Source organism: Strigops habroptila, chromosome 9, assembly GCF_004027225.2.
Source record: "Strigops habroptila isolate Jane chromosome 9, bStrHab1.2.pri, whole genome shotgun sequence".
NCBI classification, from domain to species: Eukaryota; Metazoa; Chordata; class Aves; order Psittaciformes; family Psittacidae; genus Strigops; species Strigops habroptila.
In genome coordinates, this window is record NC_044285.2 from 10749824 (window position 1) to 10772371 (window position 22548).

Here is a 22548-nt window from a genome sequence, read left to right on the forward strand (position 1 = left end):
CACCTCCGAGGGAGCTCCGCGGCAGGAGCGGGTCCTCGCCTGACCCGGCGCGGCCGCACCCCGCAGGGCCCGCAGGACAGCAGCTGTGCGCCAGCCTCCTGCCGCGGCTGGAGCCCGGCCCCGCGGCACGGATAGGGCCGCGAAGAGTCCCCGCCCTCGCGGGGGAGCGGCGGCCCAGGAGGGAGGGAGGAACGCCGCCGAGTTCCGCCTCAGCAGCCATGGCCGCGTAGCGTTTCCCAGTAGCCGCGATCGGACATGGGCCTGCCCCAGGCCGGCGGGCTGAGGCAGCGAGTCCCCGCGGTGGTGAGTACGCAGACGGGCCCACCGCACTGGCCCGAGGTGGCGCCCGAGCCGCCGGGGAAGCGAGGCCTGCAGGGCGGGCGGGCTCACCTCACGCCCTCCTCCGGCCGCCGCGGAAGGGGGCGGGCGCCCTTGGAGGGGAGCCCCGGGCTCGGCCCCGCCGCGGGAGGGGGCAGGCGGCCCTCAAGGGGCTGCCGGCGGAGAGGGGAGCCGGGCCGGGCTGCGCGGGGGGCGATGGGGCCTGGCCCGGCGGGGAGACCGTAGCCCTCCGGCCCGGTGCCGTGACCTTGGGCAGCCCGCAGTGCCCCCCTCAGCCGCAGCCCGGCCGGGGTGACGCGTGAGCGGGGTCGGGAGCAGCCGCTCCGGAGCCCGAGAGTGGCTGGAGGCCGGTGGCAGGGGAGCAGCGCTGCCCAAGGTGCTCTCCTCTGGCCGGAGCGGGCGAGGCAGCGAGCTGCGGTGTCGTGGGGACTCCACAGCACCGGCCGTGCCCCAAGCCCGCACCCGGGCCGCAGGGTTTTAACCGCCCGGTTACAGACTTGGAGGAGTCTTCAGCCTCTCTGTCACCTCCCCGGCTTCATGTCACCTACACTGTGCACACACTTTAGCGATTTTTCCTTTATCTAAATAAGAAGTGAAGCTATTTGTCCTCTTCCTTAGATTGAATAACTTTTAAACTTTATGTGTAAAATCCAGTTTATTTTTTTTAAGCAACTTAATTTCGTAGTGTCTTTCATCAGTATCGGTTAAACTGCTGAATAAGCAAATTGTTAGAAAGGGTTTTCTCACTGTGTGAAAAGAGCCGTTCCTGAGCTTGGTGGTGAAGGTAGTTTCAGTGTGGCACAAGACCAAAGACAGACCCGTGACATGTTACTGCCATGATCACTGGTGGTACCCAGCAAAATGGTGAAAGTTTGGCCAGTCTGTGCGAGCACGATGGCCTTGCTGTAGGAAGCCCCAGTGGTTATAATCAGCCTATGCACATGGAGTTATAGGACCAAGGCCTGTAGTAGTAACAGTACCAGAGCCTGAAAGCAAGCTAGAGGGCTCACAGAGATAAATATGCTGATTGATTGTATGTGCAGTCATGTTAAAATATCTCTAGGTTAATACTGATAATCTTAAAACTAACTCTTGTGTACAGAATACAGACAGTAAAACTTAATTCCAAGAAAACTGAGAAACTTAATGCTTGTGAGAAACCTGTTTCTCATCTGCTCAAGTCTTAGATCCAAAAAGAAGTGAACAATATTACATACCTGAATTGGTGATGCATGGTACTTAGCATGTCAATTTATTTCAGACTGTGTTGGTGTACACTGCTTGCAATATAACTGCTTCTGTGTGTTGTTCTTGCTATGGTCATTCCATTTAAAGCTTACTCATACCCTTAGTAAAACAGGCATGATAATTAGATGTCGAAAAACCTGTTAACAACAGGTATGTTTCCCCGTCAGTGTAAAACTATCCATTCTAAATATTTTAAATGCCTATGAACATGTAAGCATGACTTCTTGTATGGTTTTGGGATATTGGCCTGGTTTTCAGCACTCTTAAGTATGAAACAGGAGCTTGAGATAGCACTTCAGCTGGGGGCAGAAAAGATCCACAGTTTTGAGTTTGATCTTACTAAAAAAAAAATAATAATAAAAAAAAATGCTGACAAACCTGAAATAGGTTGTTTCCTCCTCCTCACAGGGTTGACTAATAGTCCCTTTTATTCATGGTTTTATGACCTAGTTCTCTTTTCTTGCTGGGAAAGAAGATATTTCTCGCCCTTGTAGAGATATGAAGGAGTCACATATGTAGCTGGAAGGGTTCATCGATGCCTCAGTGTTGCCATTGTATTGGTATGGTGATTATAAGTATGGCGGGAAATGGAATGTTTGGCAAAAGTGAACGTAATCTAGTCAATACCACCTGGAGCAGCAAGAGTTCATCCTGATGAAATGGATGCAATTCTGATAAGAAAGTACAGTTCAGGGCAGCTTTCTAGTGGAAACAAATACAGACCTTTTACAGAACTTGCAGTAGCTTAGTCTGTCTCCATGCATTTCACTGCTGTATGTTAACTACTCCTGAATGTCTTTTATTTGTGCTGGATTCCTTCACTGAGACCAGGGCAGTTAGGAATCAGGTATCTGCAAAAACTTGTGTTCAGAATCAGCTGGTTATATATATATATATATATATATATATATATATATATATATATATATGAAGGAGCTGATTTGAATTCCAAACTCATCATCTTCTTAAGTCTGCTCAAAGAAGAAAAAACCCAAACCTTGTTCATTTGAGTGTAAGGGAAAGTCAAGGTACAAGCACATCTTAAAATTTGGTAGAATCTTATGGAGTTTTAAGGGTCCTTGTGAGCAAGACTGAGCAGTCAGTCACCTGGCAACTAGTGGTCAGTCTGAGGCCGCTACTGACTAAAATCCAGTTAGGGGATTTGTGATGCATAAAACTAAAATTGCTGGTTATAGTTCCATAGTTAAGGTTCTGAATAGAAGAGTAAATTAGAAACAGCAACTGAAATCTCCTATTAACTTGAAATCTCCTATTAACTTGTGACATATGCTGTATCTAATTCATTTAAGTAGGCTGTTGAGAATTCGATGAAAAAAATACTAGAAAATGTTATTCTTAATCCATTCTTACTCATTTTACTGCAGCATATTGTATGAATTGTGGTGCTGTGGGAGGTCAGAGTAGTACCTCGTTTATTTAATACTGTGGTTAGTAGCTCATGTTTGGAAAAAAAGATACAGAAATTTCTTCAGATCAGTAAATAAAAGTTCAGCATGAAACTTGTCTGGCAATTTAAAGACCTGAAGTTAGAACTTAGTAACCATGGCAGGAAAACATGGAGAGCAAATTTTTTGTTCTGGACCAAAACTCAGGTTTGGCTTTTATCCGCTATTCTTCATTTGTATAGAAGAGATTCCAGAAAAGCTGCCCATATCAAGGTATGTCAGCAACACTTTAAAATTTACTGGCATCTTTTGCCTTCCATTAAATGGTTCATCTTTCACATAATCTTGTTGGGTTTTTTTCTCCTCATACGCTCACAGACACAGTGATGTTATATTCATATCTTTTTTGGACTACATATTTAGTTACAATATTCTGTCAGAACAAAACCAAATGCTGCCACTTAAGATTAAGAAAATACTGGTTACATAACAGAGCAAACATTCAAGATATATTTGGAAAGGACTTAAAGCTTCAAAGAGTAAGTCTATTTACAGTTCCAAGGGGAAAAAAAAAAGCCAGGTAAAGACATGCTCTGAAGGTAGGATTAGACAAGCACTAAGAGCAAAACCTTTCTTTGCAATTCTACGAGGTTGTAAAAAGTATGTCTTTTTTTCTTTAGCTTTAGGCAAAAAGGCTTTTAGATGGGAAAGGCCCTTTACTTTGGGGCAGGAGCTGTGTCTGTGTTTTGTTTCTACTGAATGCAGTTGTTCTTATAAATTTTCTACCTTGTTTTCAGCACCTAAATATCTCCCTGAAAGTTAACGTTGAACATAAGACACCTTATACAGGGAAGAGTGTTTTAAGATGAGTGGGGTATGGGATATATTTTTATGCATTGAAATTAGTGTTTGAGGACTTTATTATTTACTTTCTAGAATTATCTGTAAATTGGTTTCCTAAAGAAGGATTTCTGACAAGTTTATCACCTTTGAGAAGTTGCTATGTAATTGGAAATTAGCAAGTACAGCATCTGTGTTCAAGTGGTAAATTATCCAGTTATGTACTGCTTAGTCTGACCTTGGCATGCCAGACCTTAAACCAAAAAATCATTAGACATGTATCTTACCTTATTTTTATATTTATTTCCAACATGGAAATATCAAAGGTTTGGGTTAGTATCTTTATTTCATAACCAGTTTCTAGACCAAGAACAGTCAACGTACTGATACTCCATGCCGTGATACTTCAAAGACTATAACAGCTGTGTGCCATGGGAAGGGATCACTTTCCCATCTCAGCTTCTCGTTCTCAGCTGTGCATGCCGACTGCGCTCCTTGCACAAGCTGTGTAGTCTTTCCACCTCTTCAGCAAACTGTATTGGCTCAATAAGAGGTTGGACAAGTACCAGACCAGCATGAGAAAGAGGAAGGGAAATTAGGACCACCTCATTTGGTGGCAGTCAGCTACAGATCAATTCAGTTGGGTGAAACTTCACTCTGAGGTCACTGGCTGGTGGTTTTTTGGTCACACTTGTCATACTAATCATCACCTTGAGGGTGGAAGGGAAATGCCCTACCTTCATCTTGTCAAAGGCCATGTGAGTTTTCTACTCACTAGGAAATAATGTATTTGTTGGGATCATTTCAGCATCTTTCTTCTAATTAGTTCCTCTTAATTTCTTGGTATTGCTAACACCTTAATGTGTTACTGCTCAAGAAGGAGTTCAGTTACTCCCCTGCCAGCCCCAAGGGCTAAAATAGCTTATTGTATATTAGATTCAAAGATTTTTAGTTATCTGTCTGTATGAGACTTAATGGACTGCTCTATGCAGAATGTCAGATGAGATGATGTAATAGTCTCTTCTGGCCATACTCTGCGTAACTGTTTCATGGCTACTTGGAGAGCACTTCCAAATAAAAGCAGAAAGACAACGGTACCTAGGAGTTTAAGATCTACAGCATGTCCAAAAAGTTTCAAGTTGACTTGGACTGTAGCAACCTTCATTTCCTTGGCTTGTCTCTTACAATTAGAAGTCACCTTTCCAAGGGTGTAGTATGTGTTTGCAAAGGTTTGTGCTAACCTAGTGATAGAGTTAGCCATTACAAAGTTCAGAGTACAGAGAAGCTGGCTAATTATAATATACTTACTGGCATTAGATTTGAATAAATTTGCTGGATATGGTTATTTTGAACATTAAGTCAGCATTTCTTATTATTTTCTTCTGTTAGCAGCATATCACTAACATTCTTGAGCATTTACCTAGAGTGGTTTCAAATAATTCTGTCACTTTGGGAGGATTAATTTATACTTCTCACTGTTCAGCCACTCTGCGTCTCATCTAGCTCACGTAAGAAGAGATAGGTTAGGTAATAACCCCAGATAGTAACTATAACTGTATTAAAAGTCACTGGAATGTAATTGGGCTCTGCTTACTTCTTTTTTATCTCCAGAAAAATACTGATAGAGACTTCTAAGAAGCTGTACCATCCTAGAAGGGACATAAGTAACAACATTAACATGCCTGCTGTGGCCTCTGTACCTAAGGAGCTGTATCTCTCTACTTCATTGAAAGATCTCAACAAGAAGATAGAAATAAAACCTGAAAAGACAAGTACAAAGAGGTATATATAATTTATTTGTATTAATATTGGAAGTATTAGTGCTACCCTTCTACGCAGGTTCCAGAACCACTATGTTGTGGATCTAAATTTCTTCAATTATTTCTATTAGCTATAAAATTGTTGATAGTCTTATGTATAGATCTTTCAACTATCACATGGGATATGCTTACTGCCTACAGAAGGTAACTTGACATACTGCCCAAACATGACTTGAACAGAGCATAATGCCCATGAAAATTTGTCCCCCTTGTGAAAAGGCTATATAAATGCAAACTTGAAAATTATATAAAGTTTAGCAAATGTGTGAATATTTTACCTCCAGCATTTTCAGATTATTAATGATTTCATTTTGTAGGTTTTGCTCAAAAGAAAAAAAAAACAAAAACCACAACAAAAAGCCAAAAGTTGATTGGTGTTTTTAGAAGGGAAAGGTACTTTTTCCTATATCTCAGTATGTTATTTAATTATGGGAGATTTTAAATAAGGCTAGTAAACAAACGAGGAAAGAGAAACATTATTTGGAAGAACATGACTGTAATTCATATTTAACAAAAACCTTGTATTAAGATGGTAAAATCAAACACTTAATATATGGCGACAGAGGCTGTGGACATTTGAGGTGGCATCTTGTAATGAAAAGGTGTTTGGGAACAAGTCAGCAATCACGTGCTTTACTCTTATTTCAGTTATGTGCAGAGCGCCCTTAAGATTTTCAAGGCAGCGGAGGAAAGCAGATTGGACCAAGATGAAGAAAAAGCTTACATTCTGTATATGAAATATGTGACTGTTTATAACTTTATTAGAAAGAGACCTGATTTTAAGCAGCAACAGGTATAAAAGCTTTCTGACTGACCTCTCCTGCATTGGTAGAAGTAGTAGAAGTACAGAGAATTACACTAATGCATGTTCAAAGGATTACACCGGTATTAAGTAAACTTACGATGCTATCTTTTCTGTCCTATTTTTGAGAAGTCTGTTGTTAATTGCTTTTACAGTTTGCTTTTAATATATATAAGGTATATAAATTGTCAGATCTGTGATTGGTTTTTTCAGGGAAAGGTATTCCTCTCGTCATCTTTCTCATGCCACCTTTTTTTGGTGCAGTTGCCTTGCTAGCCTTTACTTATTAGTGCTATAGAATAATTTTACTTACAAAATTATATTTGAGAGGAAAATTATTTTGATTCAAAACAGTTCCTTATGTTGGCATTAATAGCATTTTAATACCAATTCTCTGCACATTAGTAGCTCTTAATATGCATGTAAGTAGGCGTTATTAAGTTGTACTAATAATATGTGGGGTGGTGCTTGTAATTTTAGGATTATTTTCATTCAATTCTTGGACCTACAAATTTAAAAAAAGCTGTTGAAGAAGCTGAAAGACTGTCAGACAGCCTTAAACTCAGGTATGTGAATACAATTAATAGATAAGATATTGTTCATTGTACCTAAAGCCTGTATGTGTGCAATTGCTTTCATTGTTTTCATGCTATTTAGTAGTAAGGGATTGCACTTGAGTAGACCTTAGATACCCGAAACTCTTGAGATCTTAAACTGTTTATTCACAAAGATCTGTTATTAGAGATAATTTTCATCATCACATACCCCATCATCACATACTCCATACTTGCCAGTGTATACATTGTCTCTTAATTCTTGTAACTATGATTTGTTGATATTGTCTCTTATTTTTGTTTAATGACTAATAAAAAGAAACCACAAGATATAAACTGTATATACACACACACACACACACACACACACACACACACACAAGATGATCAAGAGCCATTTGCTACTTACCCTTTTCATCATAAGGTCATCTGAAACCAAACACACTAATGGATATTCCTAATATTTACATACATTAAAAAGTCCTCCTAGCATGGATTTAGTTTACACTAACAAAACACATTTTTTGATTCTTTAGGTAGCTGCTACACCTTTTCCCTACCTCTGCCACATGCAGTAATACATATGGAAATGCACAGTTTTGCCTGTGTGTAACTGAGCTGATGCTAATGGGCTTTTTTGGTAGCTTATTTACAACCATCAAGTCTTTGTGCCATAAGCCACAAAACTGTGTTGGTTAGAAGTCGTAAGGTAGAAGCTACCTATTAGTGATGCTTAGTGCAGTACATCTTGCTTCAGCCTTACCTGCTTACATCCTTAACAGTTATCTATCTTTATCGCCCCTTTCTCACCCTCTTAGCATTTCCCCTTCAGTTAGGCACATTTCCCTTTTCTCCCCCCAAAGTATTATTGTGAAAATATATTCTATGCCCTTCAAACTACTTAATCCTTAAAGTTAGTTCACATGAACAAGAAAGTAAGCGTAGTTACGCATCTATGGAAAGAGACTTTCCAAAGATGTCTCATAATACTACGTGTGAAACGGTCTTTAGGTTTTCTTATTTTTAATTCATAGTCTGCAGAGCTATGAACTCACTGTAAGTACTGATGGAATTATAGAAAACCATAATAGTTTAGAGACTTACTGTTTAGTAACTTGTGGCTTTTTATGAAAGGAACAGAGTTCTGAAAGTTGACACAGTTAATAACTTTCAACTACTCTGGGCAAAATGTATATAAAGGGAATACAAATGAAACATGACTCTTGTGTAACTACAGAAGTGATTTCAGGGAAATTATTTGTGCAATTTCTTCTGCAAATAGTTTGAATGTTAATTGTTAACTAACATGGAGCTGCTGCAACGTCATTTATATAGGAGCAGGAATAGCTATGTGAATGACCCACTCTGTCACTCTGTGCTTCAAAGGTGTAAATGGGAAATTGATAGGTAAATATTCCATATTGACTGAAGTAAAATAAAATCTGAAATATGCTTTAGTGCCGTTAATTCCAAATGAGAACAAAATGCTCTGTTCTAACTTATGATGCCTTTGCCAAATCAAAAAACCTGTTTAAAAAATAAAATTACAGACTTGCAACCTCCTAGTAGTGGACAATTAGTAGAATAGGCTTGGAGGCAGAAGTTGATTTAATGATGTAGTTTATTAACACAGTACTTCTGATATGAATTACAGCTCTATTGTTGTTGTCATTTTAATCCTGATTAGGCTACATCTGATTAAAACAAGCAATTGCTAATACAGTTCAGTGTTCATGATTCACTGCTTGGTTCAGTCATCAAAATAGTTAGTTCAAAACATTGGTTTTTTGTTTTATGGATCATTAGTAACCCTTAATCTTCTCAGTTATATTAACTATAATAGAATGTAACAGTGATGGGACTGTGCAAACCTGCAGTTGTTGATGTAAAAGCTGTAGTTTGGAGGTCAAGTTTGGTTTACAATATCATGGTTGTCCTTAGAATGGCAAAAGGCTGGGAGGTTAATTTTGAAGTCTAAGGCTTTATGAAAAGGACAGCTGTATGCAAGACCTAGGTCCAGCAAAACTCTCAAGTGTACGTGATGCTTGTATAGACTTCACTGTAGCTCCAGCATTTGAAACAAACAGCAGAGACACAGGTGAGGACATAACAGTATGCTATAGCCAGGTTACATTCTGAAGGTGACTGCTACCAGATATATAAATAGTTCTGATCCAACTTCTCAGAAAAAGGGAATTTAGCTAAGTGGGCTAAGTTACTCCTAACTGTAATTGTTAGCTCTGTTACAAACCCAAGTAAAATACGTGGCGTGATTGTTACAAGATATTGAAGTTTACCTTTAAGTCACTAATACTTACTCTTTCCTCCACAAAATGAAAAACCTGATAGATTTAGTGACACCATAGCTAAGCATGACCATAGGTTTAGATTAAAAAAAATAGCCTTAAGAACAATGTCTATGAAATAGGACCCAGAACGGGATTTAAGAATAAGAAAAGCAACCCAAGAGTGGGAGAAATAATATCATGCAGTCATGGCGGAAGATGGGGTTTGTTGGAAATACAAATTAGACAATACTTTAGCTTTTTTTTAAACTTCAGATAGTTTTTTTCTGCTCCTGAAGATATGATGATGGTGCAGCTGAGCCAGTAGTGTAATGTGGAAAGAAAAGGCTTTTTTTCCTCCCCCTGTAGATATGAGGAAGCTGAAGTTCGGAAAAAACTTGAAGAGAGGGACAGACAAGAGCTGCAGAAAAAGCAAGAACCAAAAGATGATGGAAAAAGTTCAGCCAAAAACTCCTCAGAAAGTGCTGTGGATTCCAAAGGAAAAAGCCAAAGGGTAACTAAAGATGTTTACAAACTCTCTATTATGGTCTAAGCTATACACTTTGATCTAGCATTTGATTTCTACTAGTAGTTCAGAGTCATGTGGGGCTTTTTGAATTATCTTACACTCCACATAAACCTTCTTTGACATTTCTTTGGAAGATGTTAAATCCTACCAACCTCCAAGTCTTGGAGAAGGTAGACTAGGGTTTTTTTGTAAAGTCAAATTCTGCTTTATATTAGAACTAGCTAGTGTAAGAAACCCAAGGTAATGCTAATAAGCTGATGTTATAGATAACATATTTCCTGTTTAGGAGAGAGCTAACTTTTCAGCAGCATACCAGGTAATGCTGTCCTAGGTTGTCTTGCCTTTTTATCTGGCTTCTGTCTAGGTAGAGCAGCAACCTTGGTGTCTTTTTAGTACATTTATCAATAACATATATTCTTTAGAAGAAGCTTCCTTTTTCTAGGTTTCTTCCTGTGGCTTACAGTCTGACAAGTTTCCTTCAAGCTTTGTGAGAGTCAGTTGGCCACCTTGGTTCTGAGTATTAGGTATTAAACTAACTTCTTTTCTCCCCCCCTTACAACACAGATTAATGGTGAGAGGAAGCATTCACTGGAGAGAAAGGATCAGTCTGACAGTCCAAGTGGTAAGAGATGCAGTTTTCACAGAAGTGTGAAAAAAGTCTTCATATGAGTTTTTCAGATGACTTCACCTATCACCTGAGCAGTTGGAATTCTTTTCAGGAGTTATTTCAGAGGATTTTGATGAAATTCTAGTATCCTGCATTTTAGTAACAGTGACTTAGTAATTAAGCTCTGTATAGCAGCCTTCATCACTTCTGAGCTTAGAAGACTGTACTTAGTTTTTCAACAGTTTAATAACTAAAACTGAACTAGCCCTAATAAAGTGGTCAAATTAGGAAGAAAAATGTCTCCTCAATTGATAAGAAAAAAAATCTAGGCAAGGCTGAAATGTATCAGCTGTCTCAAATAAGAAATTTTTCTGCTCCCCTCCCAACCTTCTGCTTTTTGTCCCTATAATAAATATGTGAAAACATTCTCTAGAGTTGTTAACTGAAGAGAAACACGTGCAGCATGTAGTTTACAAATGCTTGCCTATATAGCTTAATTTAAATGAGACCACAAAAGTTAAACTAGTGTATCACTGAAGCGTTCAGTATTGTCTAATTCAGCAGGTCAGGCACTGATCACCACAGCAGTGGGAGCAAAAGGTCTGGTGTGTTAGTTCTGTAGTGTCTCACCTCCATGACGGTGGGACTTCTCTGTTTCATGTGTGCAGCTTTGATTGCAGCAGTCAGATGTGTTCATAGCTATCTCCATTTATAATGTAGCTTTGTACATCTAATAACCTCTATTTCAAGGAGCAGTCACAGCTGAGAGACTGTTTGCAATGATGTCGGACAAAAATATTGAATTGCTTATAATGGATGCTCGAAGATTGAAAGATTATCAGGAATCCTGTATTCCAAGATCTGTCAGTGTTCCAGAAGAAGCTATCCGTCCTGGGTATGAAATAATGTTAAATGATAGTGAAGTATTTAATTTTATAAATTAAATTGACTGACTGAAAAAAAATTACATGCTTTTAAAGCTTGTACGCTTAGTTTTAGAGTCCCTGATACGTCTCATCCACTGGTATGTATCTGGACAGCTCTGTTCTTGCATGGGCTGACTTCAAGCCAGAGCATATTTATTTTATCCAAGCTCATAAACATATATGGATTATATATTGTTGGACAAAAATGTTACTTGTACATGTTTTTAAATGCATGTTAATGCATTTCAGAGTTACTGCTAATTGGATTGAAACTAGACTCCCAGAGGATTCTAGAGATCCATGGAAGAGGAGAGGACACTTCGATTATATTGTACTCCTAGACTGGTTTAGTTCTGCTGAAGACTTAAAGCTAGGAACAACTCTGCAGAGCTTGAAAGATGCACTTTTTAAGGTTGGCAAGTTTCACACTTTATATTAATTCATCTCAATAAATAAGGTCTTAAAGCTCCTATAATTACAGAGTATATGGAAGACTTAATGACCCTTTAGGCAAACATCTTGGTTCAGTTTTCAGACTCCTTATTTTGATAGCAGAAGTGTAGTCTGAAGTTTCACATTCCCATGCTTGTGCTCTAGTAGAGGGCAGTGTTGTTTATTAAACAGGTAAACAGCAGAATGATTCAACTCCCCTCTTCAGTCAGTAGCCTCATGAGTTCCAGCTGACAGTTATTTGGGAAAGTACATAGTACAGTTTGCCAGAAACAGTGTCACTGTCTTTGCTGTATTAGCAACTGTCGTTCCTTCTTTGTGGGAGCTGGCTGGCCACCCGCACGGGAAGGCCAAAGAAGGACTGCTTTGCAGCCTTGTCAGCCAGGCGTTTCAGTGAGGGAGACCCCAGAAATATTTTGAGTATGGTTCACTTTTCTGCATTAATGAACATAACTTCTAGAGAAACATGAATTTGAGATTCATAGGTACACAGAGCTTATAGACTCAGTATTAAGGAGATGTTCAAGTCAGAACCCTGGCTATGTTGTCCTACTCATTATATAGCTGGCTCTTGTGAGAGACTGCACATCTTTCTGTTTCCTAAACATTCAAGACTGGGATTCAGGGATAGGTCAGGCAGATCTCCTTGTTCAGTGCTCTACAGAATATTCTCTGAGCCTCTTTGCCTTGCTCATGTTCTAATACTGAGGACCTCAGGAGGAGAGCAGTCTGGAGCCAGAACTCCCAAGGGTTTTTCAGAAAGTTAACATTATGCTTTCTAAAGCCGGTGCTCCGGTCACTCAGCAAACTTATCAGATAAGAAACTGAGGCAAATAATAGAATAAAAATATTTCTTTTCTGCATGGAGGATCATTACTGAAGTAGTAGTAAGTGGTTCCTAGTGTACTGGAAATATTTAGACCCTTTTGTAGGTAGAGCCAGGAACCTGTGTTAAGCATTCTCCAGGCACAGAGAGGATCCCTGTTGGCCAAAGGGTTTTTGCAGCCTGTTTAATTCTTATTAAAAATCTCAAAAAGACCCTGTCTCAATGTAATGGTGGGACATAATTTTCAACAACACTGTTAAGATGTAGAAGTTAATTTTCTATTTTTGAATTGTTTAATTTAAAACTTTTTCTTACAGTGGGAAAGCAAAACTATACTGCAGAATGAACCTTTAATTCTAGAAGGAGGTTATGAAAACTGGCTCCTTTGTTTTCCCCAGTACACAACAAATGCTAAAGTAACTCCACCCCAGCATAGCAGGAGTGAAGCCGTGACTGTTTCTTGTAAGTATAAAAGATGACCTCCCTGCCCCCAAGTGTTTGTAGTTAGTGGATGTATCTAATTCATTCAAGTATGTTTGGGATAGCCTAGTCTAAATTTTGGGGTGGAACATGGGGGTTATTTTGCTTTTGTGTTTTTAAGAGCTATCTCATGCTTCCCTCTTCTCCCCCCTTTCTGTAGTGGATTTTACATATCCATCTCTGGAAGAGCCAGCTCCTGTTCCACCTGTTGTTGCTATAAAGCCACCTCCAACAGAAGCGATTGAAAATGAGGAAACGGGAGATAATTTGGAAGAGAGACTAAAATCACTTAACAGACCAAACATACAGAATGCTCCTTCTCCCAAGTCTGACAGTTCATCTGTAGTTAATCCAGTATCAATTACAAGAAGTATCCCTGAGGTAAGCGCTGTTTCTTTTTTTCGGAGTTAATATTGGGTTAATCTGTAAAGACCCACCACAGAAGCCTGAACCCACAAGGAAACATGCTCAGTATTTAAGCCTTCTACACAAGTATACTGGTGCAGAGACTATTGGTGATCTGTGAAGCCATGGTAACCAATCTACAGGATTTCATGAAATTGAATATTCTTAACATAATTGCAGAGCTTTTCAAGATATTTTTATATGAGCACCAGAGAAATTGAAGGTCAGCAACTGATTATTAATTCAGAAAGTCTGTAAGCAAACTTATCTCCTCAAAACATAAATGATGAAAGGCAGGGAGGGCAGTTAGGCCACAGCTTACCTTGGCTATTCCAAAGGTCCACTTTCAGTGACTGTATCTTTCTCCAAATAATAAAACATTTAGGTGCCTTGTCACTCTTAGCCTAGTGGTGAGAGTACAGGAATTTGTTTCTTCCTTTCATGGGGATAAAACTTTCTAAAGACACCTTTGTAGAGTCCTTGCACTAAAATAACATTTTCCTTTGGAGACAAGGCTAAAGTCAAACTCTTCACTTTCACCCTTCTAGATACTGCCTTTAATGTCAGCCAAAGGACCCTAAACTGTAAAATTTAAAGAGCTTACTATTGTCTTCCCTGAGCTAAATGAGCTTTTATTTCTCCACAACTTCCACCTCAGCATCAAAACCAATTTGCTGTCCTACTTCTGAGCATAAGCCACTCTTAAATACCTCTTTCCACCAAGCAGATCTGCTTTAATCACATGCTCTGTCACATGATTGAGAGCCAAACCCAAATTAGGCAGCCTGATTGCCCTAAAATGTGCACCTTTGAAAGCTTGAAAATAAAGAGTTGTAGTAATCAGTGCTTAATGCTGTTCTTATGGTTCTGTAGGGCTTGTTGAGTCTTACCTCACATCTAGAAGTGATAGCTAATTTTACTAACAAGTATTTTCACTTACTAGATTTGATGAAATTGAAAGTTTACTATTTCTCTGGCAGAAGTCAACTTTATATCATCTTTATTCTCTCATCAGTCTCACTTAAAAAAAAGCTTAGCTAACAGAGCAGTAACAGCCATAGTGAATTGCTGTTGTACACTTCGTGTTTCAGGTTGATCGTACTAAAAAGCCTTCACTAAAAATCCCTGATGATAACAAACCAAAGTCTCACGGTACAGTCGCTGACAGTCAGCCTGTTGAGAATGGACGAATAGTTCCGGACCGGTCCACGAAGCCGTTACGGGATGCAAAGAGCATTCTGACAGAAGAAGAAAAAAGTCGTGTACATGCAGAAACTGCTGCTCTGCTAGAGAAAAACAGGCGCGAAAAAGAAATTCGGGAGAGGCAGCAGGAAGAACAGAGAGAGAGACTCAAGCGAGAAAAAGAAGAACAAGAACAAAAAGCAAAAGAAGAGCAGAAAGAAAAGGAACACAAAGAAAAACAGCAGCAGTCCAAAGAGGACAGGGAACAGAAGGAGAGGGATGAACAAAGAAAAAGAGAACAGGAGGAAAAGGAACAAGAAAAGGCACACAAAGAAGCAATAGAAGCAAAAAGGCAAAATAAAAATGAACCAGAGAGCATTGGTGCAAAAAGGATTGAGATTGACAAAATACCTGTGGAAGAAAGAGAAAAAGGAACTCGAACACCAGAAATGCAGAGACGGGCAGTGAGTGACGTGTCTGTTTCAGGCAAGGTTAGTGAAAAAGAGAAAAGCATCACCAGAGTAATTATTCAGGATGGTTTTTGAGTGCATACTCTAGGATCAATGTAGAAATTCTAAATACATTGGATTTTTATTTAGGCCATTCTCACATAACCGTAGAGGTGAAAATTAAAACCAAACAGTTGGGGTTTGTTTTGTTCGGGTATTTTTGCCAGGCAGCCTCGGTTCTTGCTGGTAGGTAGGCAGCATGGATATCTATAGGATAATAAAACTTCCCATTTCACATAGAGCTAGAAGGGATTGTTTGTAGGCTGCAGGGCTGCAATCCTCAGTTTCAAAAATTGAGACATAGTGGCATTTCATGGCTTGTGCCAGCCCAGTACTGTACGTTACAGTGTTGAACACATGCTAGGGACAGAACTATGTTACCATCACAAACTCTTTAGTGCCCTCAGCTGCATAAATGTTGATACAACAGGGTTTTTTGACTCGCGTAGGAAGCAAAACAATACCCTAACTAATTTTGCTGAAAACAGTCCCATTCAAACTCTTTTTTTTTTTTTTTTGGGGGGGGGGGGTCACAGTTCCTTTTTTCCCCTCAAATTCTTGGGTGGGGAAAAAAAAAACCCTCACAAAATTTCTGAGAGTAAAAATCATCAGAAGCTATTTGTGAAGCTGAGTCGGTAACAGAACAGATGTCTTAAAAACCATTTCTCAAGAACATGTATTAGGATATTTTTCTCTCCCTTTGCAACTGCAGTTCTTATTTGACCAAATTTTGATGCTTGTGTAATGCAAATGCACAAGGAAGCCAAAATAAATCTTCCTGACCAACTTTATCACAGTCATTCATGATCTTTTGACTGACAGCAACTTCACGTAATCCCCAAATGACAGCTTATGATAAAATAAATCCATAATGTTGGCTTCACAGTTTGCCTTTTTTGTGGAGAAGCTTTTTCACAGTGAGGGGTAAAAGGGGAAAGAAGTCTTTCGTTTAAAAACAAATTGTAAACCCCACAGCTTTTAGGAGGTGAAGCAGCGTAGGTGGAACTTTTGCACTTCATTTCTGAGCTCTTGTAGCTACATAACAGACTGTCTTATGTAATACAACATTCAGCTACAAAGGCTATTCCAGCAAGTTGCCTATAGGATAGACTAGGAAGAATAAAAATGATGTGTAGATACTTGCTCAAACCGCTTCTTGTGGCCCATGCATTTAACAACCAAAAAAGAAATATAACTCAGCTTTTTCCCTTATTTTGGTTTATCAGCATTCTTTACTGACATTCCAGATGGAATTGAAAGCTTTCTCTCAAAATCTTTTACAGCAAACTGGGGTTAAAGGACAACCAGAGAGTGGAGCTCAAAAGCCAGGACCCCTTATAGAGGATTCTGAACAAGATACTGAAAGACTTAAAGTAAATACAATGTGTTGTATGTAGCCAAACCAATCAAGCGCAGATGCTTTATGATTATTGTTAAATTCCACCTCATTTCAATTTTAAAGACATCATCTTAAGGCTGTGCTGTGTTTGCGGCTGTTTATTTGCTTTTTTCATGTCATATTCATCGGAAAAAAAATATTTGAAGCTTCCACTAAGTCTTCATGTGTTTCTGATAGCATTAACAAGCATTCTGCACTTGTTCATCATCTCATGCATACTCCTTCGTGTACCGCTTTGAAAGGGAGAAAAGATCATCCTTATGTGTTTAACAGAAACACATATTCCTAATAAAGCAGCTTTTTAGGGAAGAAATTGAGTACTCAGACTTTTGTGAGGCTGAATTGTCCTTTTTTTTCTGAAGCATGTCAACAAACGGGTTTTGTTTAGATTGAGTGATACAAACCAGCAGTACTACATTACCACTACAATAAATTGTATTTCCAGTTACAATTGAGGATTTCTTACTGACCTGTTTTGCATTGAATCATGTAACTCTACAGGGGTATCAGAGGCAGCTTGCTGCTCTCTATCAGTAACTGCACGTACCTGACCTTTCTGTTTGTTTATTAGTCTCTGCGGGAGCCATTAATGAGAGCCCGAAGTGAAGAAATGGGAAGGATAATACCAGGGCTGCCTGCAGGTTGGGCAAAGGTAACTTTCTCTTCTGCTGGTACAATCACATTGCCTTGTGAAGTTTTGTAATGCATTTCAGTTGTGTCTTATTTCTCAGTTAGATCTTGATTCTTTTTTTTTAATTATTATTTTTTCCCCTTCAACTTCCACATGATTATTTTCTGAATTGTAACATTATTTGTAATGAAATCATGAGAGCTCAGCTGCTGTTTCTGGTACTAAGCAGTTACTATTTACCATGCATTTTGGTGAAAGTGGTGCCTTCCAGTAAATTTAATCCTTTAAGGATTGAGGCCAGTCACCACTGTTAACATCTCAATGTTTGAAAAACTCATGCACCGTTCTTACAGTAGTTTAAAAATAGGTAAGTAAATTAATGATGGATTTTTACTTGGTTTTGAAACAATTTGTTTTTTTTCCCGAAGTTTCTGGATCCAATCACTGGAACCTTTCGTTACTATCACTCGCCAACAAATACTGTTCATATGTATCCACCAGAAATGGCTCCTTCATCCACTCCTCCATCAACCCCTCCAACTCATAAACCCAAGCCACAGGTGACTGTTGAACGAGAAAGAGAACACTCCAAACTGAAGCGCTCCTACTCTTCCCCAGATATAACCCAAGCCATTCAGGAGGAAGAGAAGAAGAGAATTCCACTAACTCCTGCAGTCAATCGTGACAATAAGTATGTTCAAGAAGTTACACCACAGCTCATGCATGTGACAGCATATAGGACTTCTTTTGTGTTTTACCAGCTGGAAGTCATTAATATATTCTAAGTAGGTTTGAAAGGATGCAGGACTGATGGACTTAAATTTCATTGCTAAATATTTGATGTATAGGGAGTTACCTTTAGAAAATTAATGGAATTGGAAGTTACTAACATACATTTCAGAGGTAATTGGGCAATAGTTGCTTTTGAAGCTGTGGTGTTCATGTTAATGTGTTAAATGCCAGTCTTCTGACAGCTTATGAAATGCAGTTTTCAGTTTTTAAACTGGGTTGAATCAACAGCTAATTCTTTATCTGTGAATTTAAAAAAAACCCCAAAAATCCAAGGACAACTGCTGGAGCCTATAACTCAGCCTTATTACAGGCCAGTGCATATGGCCTTGGCTGGTTTTAAATACCTTAAACGATGGCATTTGGTGACATCTCGTGCCAGGATATTTCATTCCCTGTGAGGGAGGGTGGTTCTCTTGGCTTACGTACACAGCCTTCTCAAATCTGAGGCTCCTAAAAAATACTTTCTTCCTTCCAGACCAGTCTGTTACACTAAAGCAGAAATTTCAAGACTCTCTGCATCACAAATTCGGAATCTCAATCCAGTGTTTGGGGGATCGGGACCAGCTCTCACAGGACTTCGTAACCTAGGGAACACTTGCTATATGAATTCCATATTACAGTGTCTGTGCAACGCACCTCACCTGGCTGATTATTTTAACAGAAATTTGTATCAAGATGATATTAACAGGTAATGATCTCAGTCTCATCCTTTATAATTGAAGGAGAAAAACTTGCCTTTACAATTGTTAATTCAAAAAAATCACTCAGTGGGGTTGGGGGGTTGGGTGTTGTTTAAGTATGAGACAAATGATGACTTGTGAGAGTGTTGACGTTTTCAAAATGTGTGTGAGTGAAAAAATGGGTTTTAGTGGGCACTCTTAATTAAATTGTGCTCACCACACGGAGAGGTACAAGAGCACTAGATTGTCCTTAAATATTAAATAGCAGTTTACAAACAAGCTGGAAACAACTGTACCTTCTGTCAGCCCAGTCTTGAGTATGGAACCAAATTACTCAAAAATTTTAACTCTCTCTAACAGCCAGTTTTTCTTGGTCTTAAGAAATGACTTTGAAATTGGAATAACATCTGAAGGTAATAATAGAAATAAGTTATTTGAAGAGTTTACTTTTTTTTTTTGTCTAATTGTATAGGTCAAATTTCCTGGGGCATAAAGGTGAAGTGGCTGAAGAGTTTGGTGTAATAATGAAAGCTTTATGGACAGGACAGTATAAATACATCAGTCCAAAAGACTTTAAAATTACAATTGGGAAGATTAATGACCAGTTTGCAGGATATAGCCAACAGGACTCCCAAGAATTGCTTCTCTTCCTAATGGATGGCTTGCATGAAGACCTAAATAAAGTAAGCAATACACTTGTAATAAATTATACATTTGCCAGGTGACCAAAAGAAAGAAATCTTAAAAACACCCTCTTACTTTAGAAGATTGTTACTGGAACCTTGTATAGAAGGAAATGAGAGTATTCAGAATTAAAGAAGAAATTTAGCTTGAAACAGTATAAGGCACTGGAGGGATTAATGGAAGAAGCCTAACTAGATAAGAAATGGATGGCTACTCTGATATGTTTAAATATTCTTGCAAATACTCAATAGTATGTTTGTCGATAGAGACTTTCTATTTCTATATATGTTAACGTGTGGCTGTGGTGTTCAAACTTCTGTTATCCAGGCTGACAACAGGAAAAGGTACAAAGAAGAAAACAACGATAACCTTGATGACTTCAGAGCAGCAGAACTGGCCTGGCACAAACACAAGCAGCTCAATGAATCCATTATTGTGGCACTCTTCCAAGGCCAGTTCAAATCTACAGTGCAGTGTCTCACATGTCACAAGAAGTCCCGAACCTTTGAGGCTTTCATGTACTTGTCGTTACCACTTGCCTCTACTAGTAAATGTACACTGCAGGTACGGTGGAACGAGAGAAATGGTTCTTGAAGTAAGAACATTGCACTGTGACATTATTATGATGTTGCTTCTGCGCAGCCTCTTGAAGGGGTTGGTCAGTGTTGCAGCTTCATTTACACTAATCTGAACCCTGAAGACATCTGAATCTTGGTTACTTCTTAATTCTTCTGAAGTTTAAAAGTTTTAAATATACAAGCAGAATGGGAATATTGAAGGCACAGTAGCAGCAAAGACATGTATAGTATTTGCTTTTGTGGGCCATAGTATAAATATTCTATGATTTTAAACAAAACATTGTGTGTGTATTTCCAAGTACTTGAGGCTACTTAATGTCTGCAGTGAAATTTACTTCCACACATGCATTTAACTCACTTTTCCTCATTTTTATTAAACATAGCACTTGGAAAATTGATGCAGGTTAATGATGATGCAGGTTAATTCCTGTTAAATAGGAAACAAACATTTATGCTGCTTTCACATACACCTGCCTTTCATAATCTGGGTCTGTATTTTGTTTTAGGAATGCCTTAGATTGTTCTCCAAAGAGGAAAAGCTCACCGATAACAATAGGTTTTACTGTAGCCATTGCAAAACGCGAAGGGATTCTTTGAAAAAAATAGAGATTTGGAAATTGCCACCTGTTCTGCTTGTGCACTTGAAACGGTAAGAGAAACGGGGACTGGTGGAAACTGATGAGGATGAAGTGACCAGGCTTTGATGGGGATTGATAGTTCCAGTGCCGTAGCAAACCATTTGTAATTAGAGAAAGTTCCAATGTATTTCCAGTTGTAACATTGCAAGAATTTTGTTTTCAGCTGCTGCTTCTTTCATGAGGCTGTAATTCACAAAGTACCTGTACAAGTAACCTCTTTTCAACCTCTAAGAAACACATGGGCAAGCAGTAACAAAACTGGGGGCAAAATGCCTCAGTTGAGATCATGTCATGGTAAAAACTGGGAAAACAAACGTTTAATATTCTGCAGTAGCTTGCAAATAACCTGTAACCTTTAATGATGCTTTTTAATTCTCTAGATTTTCCTATGATGGAAGATGGAAGCAAAAGCTTCAAACTTCTGTAGATTTCCCATTGGAAACTCTTGACCTTTCACAGTATGTTATTGGTCCAAAGAATAACTTGAAGCGATACAATCTGTTTTCAGTCTCAGTAAGTAACCATGTCACACTTCAAAGTTCAGCTCGTCTTTATGCCAAGACTCGGGTTAGCCTGCTTAGGCGGCCAGGCTGCCTGCTTGCTGCAGGTTAAGTTGTGTTCTAAAAAACAGTGATCGGTATTTAGTAAAAATCTGACATTCTAGGCCATTTCCCTAAAAAGGGATGAAACTTTTGAAGACATTAATTCTTTTCTTCTATTTACAGAATCATTATGGCGGGTTGGATGGAGGGCACTACACAGCCTACTGCAAAAATGCTGCGAAACAACGCTGGTTTAAGTTTGATGACCATGAAGTATCCGAGATCTCGTCATCATCTGTGAAATCCTCAGCTGCATACATTCTCTTTTACACCTCCTATGAACAGCGAGCAGTGGATATGGCCACGTAAAGTAGCGTGGGTTAAGGAAACTGGTTGTCCTTTTATAAGAGCAGAGTAGGTTTGGGAATGCGTATAAACGTATGCAAAACTACAACAGACATAGTCACTTACTGATGCAGGGCTGGTTGCAGCAGCTTTCCTGCAGGCAAGCTCTTTCTGGTCAGTACTAGTGCTTACAAGTCAGAAGACTGATTAATAATGCTTGTGGTAATACTGCCATCTGTGAAACCATTTAAAAAGCATATTGCATTACTGTTAATTTAAAAAACAACTCTATTTTTAGTCTGCTCAAAAATTAAATTCTAGCTTAGTCATCTGAAACCTATTAACAAGTAGTTTAAAATGTCTTAAAATCCCAAGGCATATCTTGATATTTCTTTTTCTCTCACTGTTATGGCCTTTTCACATTTCTAACCTTAAGCTTGATTCTACTGTGAATACTCTAGAATGATGTAAACAGTTAGGAATGTAAGTGTACATATTGAATGCATACTTGCACATCAGAACTATGTATATAATAAAATGTTGTCCTTTTTGTGAGAATCTCAGAGGATTGCGTTTATTTGCCAGCTCTAAGTAACTGCAACACTAAATAAAAAGGCAGAGCTGTATTTTTGTTTCTGTTAGCTTTTGTCAATATTTGTGCACTTCAGAGCTATTCTAAAACAAGATTTTCCTTTTTAATTTTTTAATATAAATTTTCATGTACACATGCATTAAAAACCTTAATGAAGAACTGATTTAAAAAATATATCCTGTTCAATGTATATTTGGGTTTTGGTGTTTTCATTCTCAACTAGTTGTGCGATGGCCAGGATTCTGCAGCGTGGCAGTCTGACTTGCATTCACACACTTTAAAGGTTCTTCAGATGAAAAAATACAATTTGTGTAGAACTGACCAGTTTAGATACTATTGTAGTTTCATCTTGGGCACATCAGTATTTTCAAGAGACTATAAAGCTGAATTTTACTCAGCACTAACGTCAGCCATACTAATCATTCAAGAAAGCAAAGGTACGTGCTTATTCCTACTTCC

General features: G+C 38.8%; 1 protein-coding gene across 3 annotated transcripts; it reads left to right on the plus strand.

The window, feature by feature from the left end:
- Positions 1–157: 157 nt before the first annotated feature.
- Positions 158–22123, plus strand: USP8 (ubiquitin specific peptidase 8). 3 transcript variants are annotated; one of them, XM_030498134.1, is made up of 20 exons: positions 158–303; positions 5445–5615; positions 6302–6446; positions 6936–7021; positions 9664–9808; positions 10388–10445; positions 11181–11325; positions 11606–11768; positions 12950–13094; positions 13273–13493; positions 14609–15190; positions 16492–16581; positions 17179–17259; positions 17667–17929; positions 18506–18718; positions 19183–19393; positions 19722–19958; positions 20479–20621; positions 20991–21123; positions 21336–22123. In XM_030498134.1, the coding sequence occupies exons 2-20, from the start codon at positions 5512–5514 to the stop codon at positions 21519–21521; spliced, it is 3351 nt and encodes a 1116-aa protein (XP_030353994.1). In that variant the 5' UTR covers positions 158–303; positions 5445–5511; the 3' UTR covers positions 21522–22123. The 3 variants fall into 3 exon arrangements, with proteins under 3 accessions (XP_030353994.1, XP_030353995.1, XP_030353996.1); XM_030498135.1 differs by having other exon boundaries at positions 11184–11325; XM_030498136.1 differs by lacking the exon at positions 16492–16581.
- The last annotated feature ends 425 nt before the right edge of the window (positions 22124–22548 follow it).